The sequence below is a fragment of the Sciurus vulgaris genome, assembly GCF_902686455.1.
Source record: "Sciurus vulgaris genome assembly, chromosome: 17".
NCBI lineage: Eukaryota > Metazoa > Chordata > Mammalia > Rodentia > Sciuridae > Sciurus > Sciurus vulgaris.
The window spans coordinates 61,358,413-61,371,050 of NC_136478.1; the positions used below are offsets into that span (position 1 = coordinate 61,358,413).

Genomic DNA, 12,638 nt, shown 5'->3' on the forward strand with positions numbered 1-12,638 from the left:
CCCCCCCCCCCCCCCCGCCTCCCGTCCCCGCCCCGACGCCCCGACCCCCGCGTTTTAGAATCGGACTCTGGCTGGGTACGGTGGCTCAGGCCTATAATTCCAGGGACACAGGAGGTTGAGGCAGGGCAGGAGGATCCTCCCAAGTTCGCGGTCAACTTCAGCAACTCAATGAGACCCTGTCTCCAAATAAAAAATGAAAAGGGCTGAGGATGTAGCCAAAGAGAGAGAAACAGAGACAGACAGACAGAGACAGAAACACACACACACACACACACACACACACACACACACACACACACACACACACAAGAAAAACAAATGGACTCTCCCTGTCATTAAAACAGCTGAGAGATGTCTGTTCTCCTAGAATCCAGAATGGACTTTCCCAAGCCCCATTCCTGGAAACTCAACAGGAAGGGTCCATTGAATCTGGAAGGTGGGCTCTTCTCAACCGTCTCCGATCCCCCAGCAGTCAGAGTGGAGCTTCCCAAGACCCACGACACACCCCCTAGGCTTATTCCAGGAATGCCTAGCTACTGAGATTGGAAAAGGCCGGTGGGGTGCAGTTTTGTTCCTCTGTGTGACACAAATGGACTCTTCCAGTTCCCTTTGCCCCAAATTTCTCAATAGCCTGGGGCGTTGGAGTTCTGGCGGCTTTGCCTTCTCAGCAGCCAGTCAAGCAAAGAGCCTCCGGGGAGCCCACGGTGGGGGTGGGGGTGGGGCCAAAGCCAAGCAAATTCGCCCATTCTTTTCTTTCACCACTTGTCAGTACTAGGTTCCTTTCTTGCCTGGAATAGTTCAGAGACTGTTGGAGGACAGAATCAATTTTGACTCAATATCTGCTATAATGGAAATTGTTCGAAGCCTTGTGGTGCTAGGGGGCGGCAACATATATTGAAAAGTGGTTCAAAAATTAGATATAAATTCCACTTCCCAGCTGCGTGGCCTTGGGCGAGTCACTCGACCTCTCTGAAACCCCGTTTTACCTTTTACTTAATGAGTGGGCCTTGAATTACAGTTCCTCCCCTCTGGGATGCTAGGTCTCTTAACAAATCAAGTCCGAGGAACGTGCAGGTTACAAGGGGTGGGGTGTAGGGGAAGGCTTCCTGGAAGAGGATTTAGGAATCAAGGGGTCGGGGAAAGGAGGGAGAAAAGAACAGAAGGACGCTTGCGCAGTAAAAACCTCACGCTCTCTTGCCCCGCCCAGAGCCTTCTCTGCAGCAGGGAATTGCAGGCGTCGCTCCACCTATCCCAACCCAGCTAAGCGACACCCTCCTCTTATCCTTCCTTCTCTACGGATCGTCGCCCTTCGCCCGCCTCCACAACCGCCCAATCCTGGGCGGAAAAAGGACTGGTCCGGCGAATTCGGGACGCCTGCGGGGGCGATCTACTCATCCATTGGTCCCGTTCAACCCAAGTCCCGCCTCCCAAGGCCCGTACCCCCGCCTTCTTTCACGTCCCTCCCTCTTGTCTTTCAGTGGGGGCCATATCCAATCAGTGTTGGATTCGGCCGCTCAGAGGAGGCGGTCCCATGGTGCGTAATCGAACCCTGCCCGTCTCTTGGGCAACGCCCCCTCCTCCGCTCCCGAACGGAAATAGCAGGGTGCTGGGCCAATCGTAACAGTGTGCTTTTGCGTTGCAACCAATGAAAGAGGGAATAGGGGCGACTACGATCCTGACAGGCAGAAAGAACAGCCAATGGTAGGCTAAAAGCCCCTGACGGCTGTGCGAGAGGGAGGGACCGAGGGCGGTCCGCGGCCTGCCCAGCCCGCCCGCTCTCCAGCCCGCCCTCCCCCTCGGCCGGCTGGGCTCCTCGGCGCGCCTGGGGTCCTTTCCGCCCGGTGCCCGCCTGCCAGCCCCCGCTGTGCTGTGCCCTGTCCGGCCAGGCCTGGAGCCGACACCACCGCCATCATGCCGGCCGTGTCCAAGGGCGATGGGATGCGGGGGCTTGCGGTGTTCATCTCCGACATCCGGAACTGTGAGCTCGCGGCCGGGGGACACAGAAGACGCGGGGGAGGGGGCAGCGTGGAACCGAGGAGTTTGGGGTCACAGAGGGGCCCGGGGCATAGAAAGCCTCTGCGGTCGGAGAGGGAGAGAAGAGGAGAGTCCTGTGGGAACTTTAGGGTGGGGAGATCCAGGGGCCTGGGGTGTCATAGAGTGCCTCCCGAGGTGACGCCACGGAGCGGCTAGAGGGGTCCGGGGGGTCTGTAGGGGAGGAGGCAAGCGAGGTCCCGGGGTAGGGCCCTAGAGGCGTCCCCCGGGAATGATAAGAAAAGCTGTAGGCTCGTACAAACCATGGGGTTAGAGGGATCCCCGATGTAGATAGAAATGGAAGCGGGTGCGTGGCGGGGGGTACCCTGTGGGGTGATGGAATGGGAGGCGGCCAGAGGGGGCCTGGAGGAAGTGGCACACAGGCAGCCTAATGGGGCAGGGCTTGAGGACCCGGGGAAGGGGGTGTCATAGAGGGGAAGGGACTAGATAGGTCATCGAGGCTCCTGGTTAGTGGCATCAACGAAGCATAGGAGTGGTTGGAAGTCCAAGGGCCTCGGTAGGACAGATGGGAAGTGGGGGACTATGGAAGGACACTGGTGAGGGATGAAGAGTCTCCAGAGTGGGGAATTGCTTAGGAGATATGGAGGACAGCGGGAGCAGGCTTGACTGAGGGAAAAGGAGGGGCGCAGGGAGTGCAGAAGGGAGGGACTACAAGTGTAGAGTCTGGAGAGAACGTGAGACCTGGAACAGGGGCCTGGAAAGGAGAGTGGGAACTGGGGGATGTGCCAGAAGCCGGAGGGCCCAGACCTCAAGGAAGAGGTCAGGGAGTCCTAGGGCTTTGTGGGGGAGAGATCTGTGAAGCCTGGGATAGGGGAAGGCCAGTTCCAGAGGGAGGTCAGAGGTCAGGGAGCAGGACAGGCCTAGGTCTAGACCCTTCCCTGTCTGACCACAGCTGTATGGGGACAATGATCCCTACCAGGAACAGTTGCCTTGTCAATGGCTGGTGGCACGTCAGTTCCAACTCCTGGAAGCGACTGTTGGTGTGTGGAACTGCCAGGAGCCTTCAGAAGCTACACCCACGTGGTTTTTGGGGTCAGCCAAACTTGGCTTTGAATTTGAGCTCTGCCACCCCATAGCTGTGTGACCTTGAATGAGGGACTTTGACTATCTTTTTCCTCATCTGTCAGGAGGGAATGCTGATCACACCTTTCTGAGGGTAACTACGATAACATGTGAGACCTTTCACGTGGTCACGCCCTCCATGGATCTTGGCTGTTATTCAGCTGGGTCTTAAGGGGGCTCCCGTGAGGTGCCCATTTGTTGTTTTAGCGTTCAGTAGTCCTGGAAGGTTCTGGAATGTAGTAAGTACTCAGTGCGAACAGGAGAGGTGGAAACTTGGGTTTCATTTGAAGGAACGATGATGTGGTTATCATGAAAAGGGCTGGATCCGTAAGGTGTGATAGACTTGGAGGTGGTACAGCTGTTATAGGTAGGTGTGCTTTGCTTCGGTACCTACCATTACTGTGTCTCTCAGCAAATCATCAAACCATTTTTAGGCTCAGCCTGTTTGTCTGCACACTCCATTCATAATAGCATCTTTCCTCTAAAAGCTCATTCATTCATTCACTTGACGTACTTTGAGATCCCCTCTGTGTACTGAGTCCTGTTCTCAGCATTGGGGTACAACTAGGAACAAGAATCTCTGTTCTTAGAAGCTTCCATTCCCTGAGGGAGATAGGTAATAAACAGAGAAGGCAATGCATGATATACTGTCAGATGACGACTGGTACTATGAAGAAAAAGTAAGCAAAGAGGAGAGGGACCAGGCACGAGAGGGTGCTGAGAACAGGCTGTGACATGGAGGTGACATCTCAGTGGATCTGACCAACATAAGGGAGCAGGTCCTGTGGGTTTTGGAGAAAAGGGTTCCGGGCAGGGGAACCGCGTGTTCAAAGGCCCTGAGGTTACAGCATGGTTAGTGTGTGTTCAATTAAGAGGGAGGATACCAGTGTGCCTGGAGCCGAGTGAGGGAGCGAAAGACGGGGAAGAGATGAGGACAGAAGGGACAGCAGCTGGTTGAGCTTTGTGGGCCATGTGAGCACTTTGACCTTGCTGTTAGTGAATTGGGAGCCACAGGAAGATTTTGAGAGGAGGGTCGTAGCTGAGTGGTGTTTTAAAATAATTTCCCTGGCTGCTGTGAGAAGAATTGACAATTTAGAGTGACACCATGAGCCAAGGGAAAGGTATAGGGGAGGGAGGGCTGGCCGGATGGGCTGAGAAGGGACCACCGGAAAGTACCTGGGCTGATGGGTTGTGCAGAGGGCCTGGTGATGGGAGTTTGGGAGAAAAGAGAAAACAGGCAGGTGTGCCGGAGCTCACAGGGGAGCCAGAGGCCGGTGGGACTTGGGTGCAGACTCTGGAAGTGGAAATACTTGTGCTGCTGGCTTGGGGGCTAGACGATTAGGGATCACTCCTGTCCTCTTATCGGCAAGTGTATGTGGAGTGGCTGATTTGTTTCCAGCCTTATCGTGGTATTGGGGACACAAGGACAAATAGGACAGATGTGTTCATGCCCCTGTTAAGTTGCCAGCCCTGTGGGGAGAAGATACTGGGAACAGATGGCAGCTGTCCTTACAGACTCATGCATGGATATTCACGGCATGATTCCTGATAGCCCCAAAGTAGAAGCATCCCAAATATTCAGCAACTGATGAATAAGCAAAAGGTGGTCTGTCTCTACTGTGGAATATTACTGAGTCATGAAAAGGAATGAAGCACTGACATGCCACAACACAGTGGGCCTTGACAACATTTGGCCAAGTGGAGGGAGCCAGATGCAGAAGGCAACACAGTGTGTGACTCCCTGTAGACACAATGCCAGGATAGGCGAATCCATAGAGACACAAAGAAGATTGGTGACCGCCCAGCATGGCAGCGGGGATGGGGAGGAGAATGTTTCTCGAGTAGTTTCTTTTGGGGTAATGAAGTTTTCTGGAATCAGTGGTGATGTCCCAGGACACTGTGAATAGACAAAGACTACCAGTTTTACACTAGAAATGGGTGACTTTTGTGGGCTGTGAATTATATCTCAATTTTCTAAAAAGTGGGCAACAGCTGGGAGTGGGGGCCCAGGCCTGTGGTCTCAGCCACCTAGGAGGCAGAGGCAGGGTGACCACAAGTTCAGGGTCCACCTGGGTAACTAGCAGACATACCAGGGCTCAAAACGCAAAATAAAAAGGACTACATTTAAGTTCAGTAGTAGGGCGCCCCTAGGCTCAAACTCCAGTACTACAAAAGTGAAATTAAATTAAAAAGTGGGGATCCAGCCACTCAGATGGCTGAAGCAGGAGGATCATGAATTCAAAGCCTGCCTCAGCAACTTAGCGAGACCCTGTCTCTAAATGAAATATAAAAGGGACTAGGATGTGGCTCAGCGGATGAGCGCCCCTGGGTTCCATCCCCAGTACAAAAAAAAAGAAAAAAAGATGAGGAACATTTGTGACTCTCATAATCCCATGAGGGGGAGGGAAAGGGCCACGATGTTGAGAAGATGGGGACTCCGTTAGGTCACAGGGCTTAGACCTTGCTAAGCAAGAGACTCTGAGAGCCACGTGGGCAGAATGTGGAAGAGTGAGCCAGGCCAAGAGCAGTGGAGAAGAGCCGTGAAGGCAGAGGTGGCAAGTGTAAGGGTCCTGAGGCCCTTTGAGGCTTTGCGGAAAAGCCTGTGGGACTGGTTCAGAGAGGGATGGATTTGACACTGAGTAAAGGAGCAGAGGCCAGTCTGGTGTTTGTCCTGGAGGGCACAGGGGAGTTGGGAGAAAGGATTAGGGATGTGCATTGGGGTGCAGGGGGAGGCGCTGAGCCGTCCTGAGGGAGGGAGCCTGGGGCTCAGGGAAGGGGTGAAAGGCAGGCTTTGAGGAGAGCAGGGGAGGACACAGTCTGCTAAGAAGAGGGAGAGACTGAGGCTGGGCCCAGCCTGAGGGCGTGGCCCTGTCCTGCCTTGAGTGGGAATCCAGCTGAAGTCTTTTATCAACAGCTGCTAGGGGCCAGGGCCACGTCCTGTCCAGGGCCCCCCTTTCCCTCAGAGCAGAGTCTGGCTCAGGAAGGACATGGGGAAGTTTGCTGAGCAAGTGACGAGGAGTGGAGTTCTGACTGCCATCATGTCCTGAGCTCCTCCATCAGACGGACCCACTGTGATTCACTGTGTTATGACATCTTCCGCAGACCCTGGAGCTCATCCCCTCCTGGGTCCCAAGTTCTGCCCTCTGCAGGTCCTGGTCCTCAGAGGCGTCAAGAACCAGCCTGCTTTGAGTGCCAGGCACTGTTTGAGGGGATGGGGCTCCAGCAACAGAGGCCCCTGCCTGGTGGTGCTCACACTCAAGGACAGAGGCGGACAAGTATACAAGTCACTACGTGAGGTGTCCGGATAGGTAGCAGTAGGAGTTGGGAGGGAACTAAGCAAGGAGCAGGGCTGGGGTTGGGGACTGTGCTCTATCTAGGCTAGTCAGAGTCTGGTTGAAAAGGTGGTGTCAGAGCCAGGAAGCAATTTGGTAGGTGAATGAGTCATGCATAAAGCTGGAGGGAACAACCTGTGCAAAGGCCCTGAGGCTGGATTTTGCCTGGAGTATAGAAGGAGCTGGGATAAGGAGAAAGAGGCAGTGGTGGCAGCAGTGACTACAGCCATATGGAACAAGGACAGGACTTTAGCCTCAGAGGGACCAGTGCAGATGGTACAGACCCTTATGAGCCATGGAGGGGACTTTACTTTCATATTGAGTCCCCTGGGAGCCCTGGAGAGGGGTTTGGAGTGTGGAAGGCATAAGGTCTCACTCAGATTTCCACAGGTTCCCCCTGGCTGCTGTGGAGAGAGCAGAAGGATGACTAAGTGCCACTCCGGTGGTGCTCTGGCATTAGTGAGCCTTTGGGATAATCCAACCCCAGGTCTGCACTTCAAGGAACTAGAGAGTTCTGAGCCTGATCCCCAGCCCCAACCCCACCCCCAACTGGGTGTTGTCTCATGGCCCCAGCCCACAGATCCGCGTTCCACGCCTCGCCTGTGCCAAGCAGCTGTAGACCCTGAGGACATGCCAGGACAGAGGCAGTCACATACATCCCTGCTTCAGGGCACTGGTGTCCATGTCCAGGAGGGAAGGGTTTGCAAATCAGCACCCTGGGCACCTTCCTGCTCTTAGCCTTGGCTTAGGCATGGTCTGGGTGACTTTGGCGGGCACCGGCAGGGTGTGGCCTTGATTAAGGAGAATGTATTTTCCTCACTCAGGGATGGCGACTTTGTCGACAATGCGAGCAGTGTGTAATCCAGCCTAATGCAAGCCACATGTAGGTTTAGATTTTCTTACCACATTTGAAAAGCAAAACAGCCAGTGAAATTAATTTTAATACATTTTGTTTCTCCCAATGTTGTTTCAATATGGGATCAATTTATTTTATTTTAATTTTTTTGCAGTACTGAGGAGTGAACTCAGGGCCTAACGTATGCTAGACAAGCACTCTACCACTGAGCTACATCCCTAGCTTATTAGTTTTTTTTATTATTATTATTACTATTATTATTATTATTAGCTGGGCTGGGGATCAAACCCTGGACCTCGTACATGCTAAGCAAGGACAGTGCCACTGAGCTTCACCCATTCTAGATTTCTTAATCATGGTTTATGTTCCCTTCTTACACTGAGTCTTCAAGATCTAGTGTGTATTTCATACTCACTGCGAACCTCAGTTGGGGACCTCTAGTTTTAACAATCATTTGCTTTGGATTAAGATTTCTTAAAACGTGTAGTTTAAAATGTAGATTCACAAAATACCCGGGTGGTTCTAGACATACTTTTTCAGTCACCAAATTTAGGATCAGTTTTTAATAAACTAAAACGAAATAAAATGAGGAATTGAGTCCCTTGGTTGCACTGGCCACGTTTCAGGTGCCCAGTGGCCACATGGTGTTGGTGGCTTCCATTTTGGGGATGGAAAGGCCAAAATGTTCTGGGCATCACTGTGGTCTAGGGTCCAAGCGTCTCCCAGAGCCCAGGGCCCTGAGGTTGATGCAAGCCACACGTGGAGTCCAGATCCCAGCAGGCGGGCAGGTGCGGAGTTTGAAGACCTCTTGGGCTTCGCGGAGCTGTGCTGCTCGGTGCCTGGGTTTTCTCCTTCAGAGCACAGTGGTTCCTCCAGGGCAGGGGCCAGCTTTGTCAGGATGTCTTCAGTGGTAGCGACAGTCCCGCCCTGATGCCTCAGATGCTGCGGCTCCTGCGCTTGGGAAGGCTTTATCTCCCCTGACCAGGAGCCCCAGCCAGCAGCTCCCTCGGCTCTGGCCTCTCCGGCCCGAGGCAGCAGGGTGGCCTCCTTGCTGTTGCACGTCCATCACAGCAACAGCCACAGCCGCAGGCACAAGAGAGGCCGGCTCCTCCTGTGGTTCCCCAGCACCCTCAGGAAGAGCAGAGGCTTGCGTGGTCTGCCCTGCCTCTCACACCCCTTCCGCCCTCACTCCATCAGTCTGATGGCTTGACTGTTATGCTTCCTGACCTCCCGCTCCTCCCCTCTTGTGCCTCCAGGCTACTGTACATGCTGGTCCTCCTGCGCAGAGCACACCTCACATGTGGGTCCATTCCAGCCTCACCTTCTGATCCTCAAAGCCTGGGAGCTGTGTACCAGGAAGCTTCGTCCCCTAGCTTGATTCCTGCCTCCCGGCCTCCATTGTTTTTGCCTCAAAACATTCACCGTTGTTCCTGTCAGCCTCTCCTCCAGTCCAGGGCCCACCAAGAAACCTCTTTGTGACCCAGCAGCTTGGGAGGCCGAGGCAGGAGGATCACAAGTTCAAAGCCAGTCTCAGGAATTAAACGAGACCCTGTCTCTAAGTAAAATATAAAAAAGGGCTGGGGATGTTGCTCAGTGGTTAAGTGCCCCCTGGGTTCAGTTCCCAGTACCAAAAGGAAAAAACCCCGAAATCTCTCAGTGAATGGGAGAATCCCTTTAAGTCTCCCTGGCATGTTTGCATGCCGCCTGTGAGGGCGAGCTCATTCCCTGTCGCTGGCTGGCCCTGGGTGCCGGGAAGTCATCCTTGCCATTAGCCTAGTCCCTCACAGCTGTTCGCAGCCCCTTCCCGCCACGTGTCACTCTCACAGCCCCAGCACACTGGCCCTGGGCCCTAGCTCTACGGAGGCCACGTCTTCTGTTTGGGAGATCTGGTTGGTGCTTTCATTTCCTCTAAGGTATTTTTCACAGCAAAGTCTGTCGGTTATGCAGAAGACGGTATCAAATAGATGGGGGCGATTTAAAGACTATTTAAAGGAAATCGTACACACGTGCACACATACTCATAGATTTAGATGGCCCTCTCTATTCATGGGTTTTGCATCTGGATTCAGCCAGCTGCAGACCAAAAATATTTGAAAAAAAATTGCTCAGTACTGAATGGGTTCAGCCTTTTTTCTTGTCATTATTCCCTAAACAATATACTGTTAGATCTGTTTTATAGTATTTACATTGTATTGAGGATTCTAAGTCACCCTGGAGATGACATAAGGTATACACCATTATGTTAGGGACTTGCAAATCCCTGAGTTTTGGTATCTGAGGGAGTCCTGGAACCAATCCCCTGTGGTCCTGGAGAATTTCTTTAAAATGCATTGCTTAAGGAATATTAAAAGACTAAATGTACATGTACATATTTATAGATATATGTACATAAACCCATTTTAATTAGATGTAACTTAATATTTAAAGAATTTATATATATATATATATTTTTTTTGATGGACCTTTATTCATTTATTTATATGCAGTGCTGAGAATCGAGCCCAGTGCCTCACACATGCTAGGCAAGCGCTCTACCACTGAGCCCCAGCCTCAGCCCAAGAGTTTCTTTTGATTTTTCGTTTTATTTCATGGTGCTGGGATGGAACCCAGGGCCTGTGCATGCTGGGGGAGTGCTGTCCCTCTGAGCTGCCGTCCCAGTCCTTGCGAAGCTTTTTAAAGCAGTTTCAACACAGGCCAGAAAGGGTTAACCTGGGAAACGCGCTGCTGTCCCAGTGTCCATCTTCAGGTGGCAGAATTTAAGCATCTTCTGAATGACGTGCAGTCCGTCTGCAAAAGATGTGGATTTTCTTACCCCTACAGAATAATTTTCAGGCAAACCATCAAAGTGATTGTGTGGGCATACATGAAGCAGGAATAGACCAGAGCCTGCCCTTGTCACTGCCTCTGTCTTGCCCCAAGGGATGTGCTGCTGACCCTGGCCACCCTTGTTGGCATTCCCTCCCTGGGATGTGTCCCATGCCCCTCTGGTGAGCTGCTTCTGGGCCCTCCTCGTCTTTGAAGGTTCTCCTCAAATGTCCCTCCCCTGGAAGCCTCCACCCAGGCCCCAGGCAGTGCCTGGGCAGCTTCTGTCCCTGTCCCTGTACTTCTTACTTAGGTGTAACTGACACATTGCGTGCCTGTCCCCCACTAGGCCAGGACTCCCCAGGGTCCTGCCAGTGTGCCTAGACCTGGGGCTCCTGGCATCATCCTGTTCCATCCTGGCCCAAGAGACTATAGGAAACTTATAATTAATAAATTACAAGGATCAGGTGGCCTCTGAGGTAACATAGGCCACGTGGAACTCATGGTGAAGTAAAGGCTTTATCGATTGGCCCCAGCGACCCCTCACCCTGGTCCCTACCATCCACCTTTTCTTAGGGACAGATCACCACCCTGCACTTCCCAAGACCCATCATTCACAGCTTTTTTCTTTTTTGGTACTGGGGATTGAATCCAGTGGTGCTTTACCACAGAGCTACATCTCCAGCTCTTTTTTTTCTTGGCACCAGGGATTGAACTCAGGGACACTCCACCACTGAGTCACATCCCCAGCCCTATTTTGTATTTTATTTAGAGACAGGTTCTCACTGAGTTGCTTAGTGCCTTGCTATTGCTGAAGCTGGCTTTGAACTCGCCATCTGCCTGCCTTACCCTTCCAAGCCGCTGGGATTACAGGCATGTGCCACTGAGCCCTGCTCATCATTCACCTTTTGATGGACTTTACTGCCCCTTGGCACATGGAGCTGCTGCCCTTGAGGCTGGCCTGGGAGACAGGCAGATGCAGATAGTTGTGACCTGGGTGGCTCCCCAGTAGCTGTGTGTTTCTTCATTAAAATGAAGCGGGCAAAATTAACTTTAATACTATGTTTCTGTAACCTAGTGCATCTAAAATATTATTTCAACGTGTTAATATTGTAACTATTTATCTATTTTTATTTTTATTTTTTGCAGTGCTGGAGGTTGAACTCAAGATTTGGCTTATGCTAGGCCAGCACTCTACCGCTGAGCTACACCCCAGCTTCATATTTTAGCATTTTAATGAGCAGGTGCTTTATAAATCTCTGGTTATCTAAAGGGCAGAGACCTGCTCTGACCCACATCCGGGCTACCCACATCCCTCAGCACGTGGCCTGGCCCCCAAGTGGCTCAGGTGTAAATGAATGAATGGAGGAGTGAGTGGGCACATGTGCCGTCCTTCTCTAGAAATTCTGCCTCACCCCACTCCCAACTCCCAGAGAAGCTCCCACAAGCCCCACTTCAGTCTTCCTCCAGGAGACCCCTCTGATTCAGGACTGAGGGACAGCTGTAGGGTGGCTGACCTCCCAGTCATGCATCTATTGAGTGTCACTCTGAGACAGGTCAGTGCTAGCAGTAAGGGCAGCTCCCTCGATGGGGCACTCAGAACCTGAGAGGCCAACCAGGGAGCCCCATTGAGCTGGGGCTACCGCGGGAGGAAAGGGTGGAGGTAAGCCACCCAGCAGGGTGCCAGGCACTCTTCTCTCCAAACTTGTGAGCTGGAGAGGACCCAGGGCAGAGAATTGATCCTTATAGCCCACAGGCAAGACAAGCCCTCACCACCTTTCCTTGTCCTCTCCCAGGTAAGAGCAAAGAGGCAGAGATTAAGAGGATCAACAAGGAACTGGCCAACATCCGCTCCAAGTTCAAAGGTAGACTGGGAGCCCAGACCCCTGGCTGTGAGGGAGGAAGGAGCTGGGAGCTGAGGGTCTGGGGACTTGTCATAAGTTCCTCACTACTAGCTCTCTTTTCTCCTTCCTCTGCCCCAGGGGACAAGGCCTTGGATGGCTACAGTAAGAAAAAATATGTGTGTAAATTGCTCTTCATCTTCCTGCTTGGCCATGACATTGACTTCGGACACATGGAGGCTGTGAACTTGCTTAGCTCCAATAAGTACACAGAGAAGCAGATAGTGAGTCTGGGGAGGAGGGCAGTGGTCTGGACCCCTGGGTCTGAGGGAGGAGGGACTGGAAGTACAGCTCCAGGGTCCAAGGGTTGACCTGGAGCCCCAAAAGGCCACTTGGTCACAGCCTTGCACCTTCTTCCTCACCCAGGGTTACCTGTTCATCTCTGTGCTGGTGAACTCAAACTCAGAGCTGATCCGGCTCATCAACAATGCCATCAAGAATGACCTGGCGAGCCGCAACCCCACCTTCATGTGCCTGGCCCTGCACTGCATCGCCAACGTGGGCAGTCGTGAGATGGGCGAGGCCTTCGCTGCGGACATCCCCCGCATCCTGGTAGCTGGGTGAGGCCCTGAGGACCAACAGGGGAAGAGGGCTGGGGCGGTGAGGTGCAGCCAGGGAAGTTGTGTCCCCTAT

General features: G+C 52.8%; 1 protein-coding gene across 4 annotated transcripts in view; it reads left to right on the forward strand.

Annotated features, from left to right (window-relative positions):
• Positions 1–1,768: 1,768 nt before the first annotated feature.
• The window catches only part of AP2A1 (adaptor related protein complex 2 subunit alpha 1), a 30,445-nt gene continuing 19,575 nt past the window's right edge, over positions 1,769–12,638 (forward strand). For 2 of the 4 annotated variants that reach the window (XM_079117700.1, XM_079117701.1), the window contains exons 1-4: positions 1,769–1,978; positions 11,901–11,969; positions 12,087–12,229; positions 12,372–12,565. In XM_079117700.1, coding sequence (XP_078973826.1) covers positions 1,912–1,978; positions 11,901–11,969; positions 12,087–12,229; positions 12,372–12,565 — 473 coding nt within the window. In that variant the 5' untranslated portion in view covers positions 1,769–1,911. Of the gene's footprint in view, positions 1,979–5,985; positions 6,934–11,900; positions 11,970–12,086; positions 12,230–12,371; positions 12,566–12,638 lie in introns of those variants that run through there. The other 2 variants (XM_079117698.1, XM_079117699.1) reach the window with 2 other exon arrangements.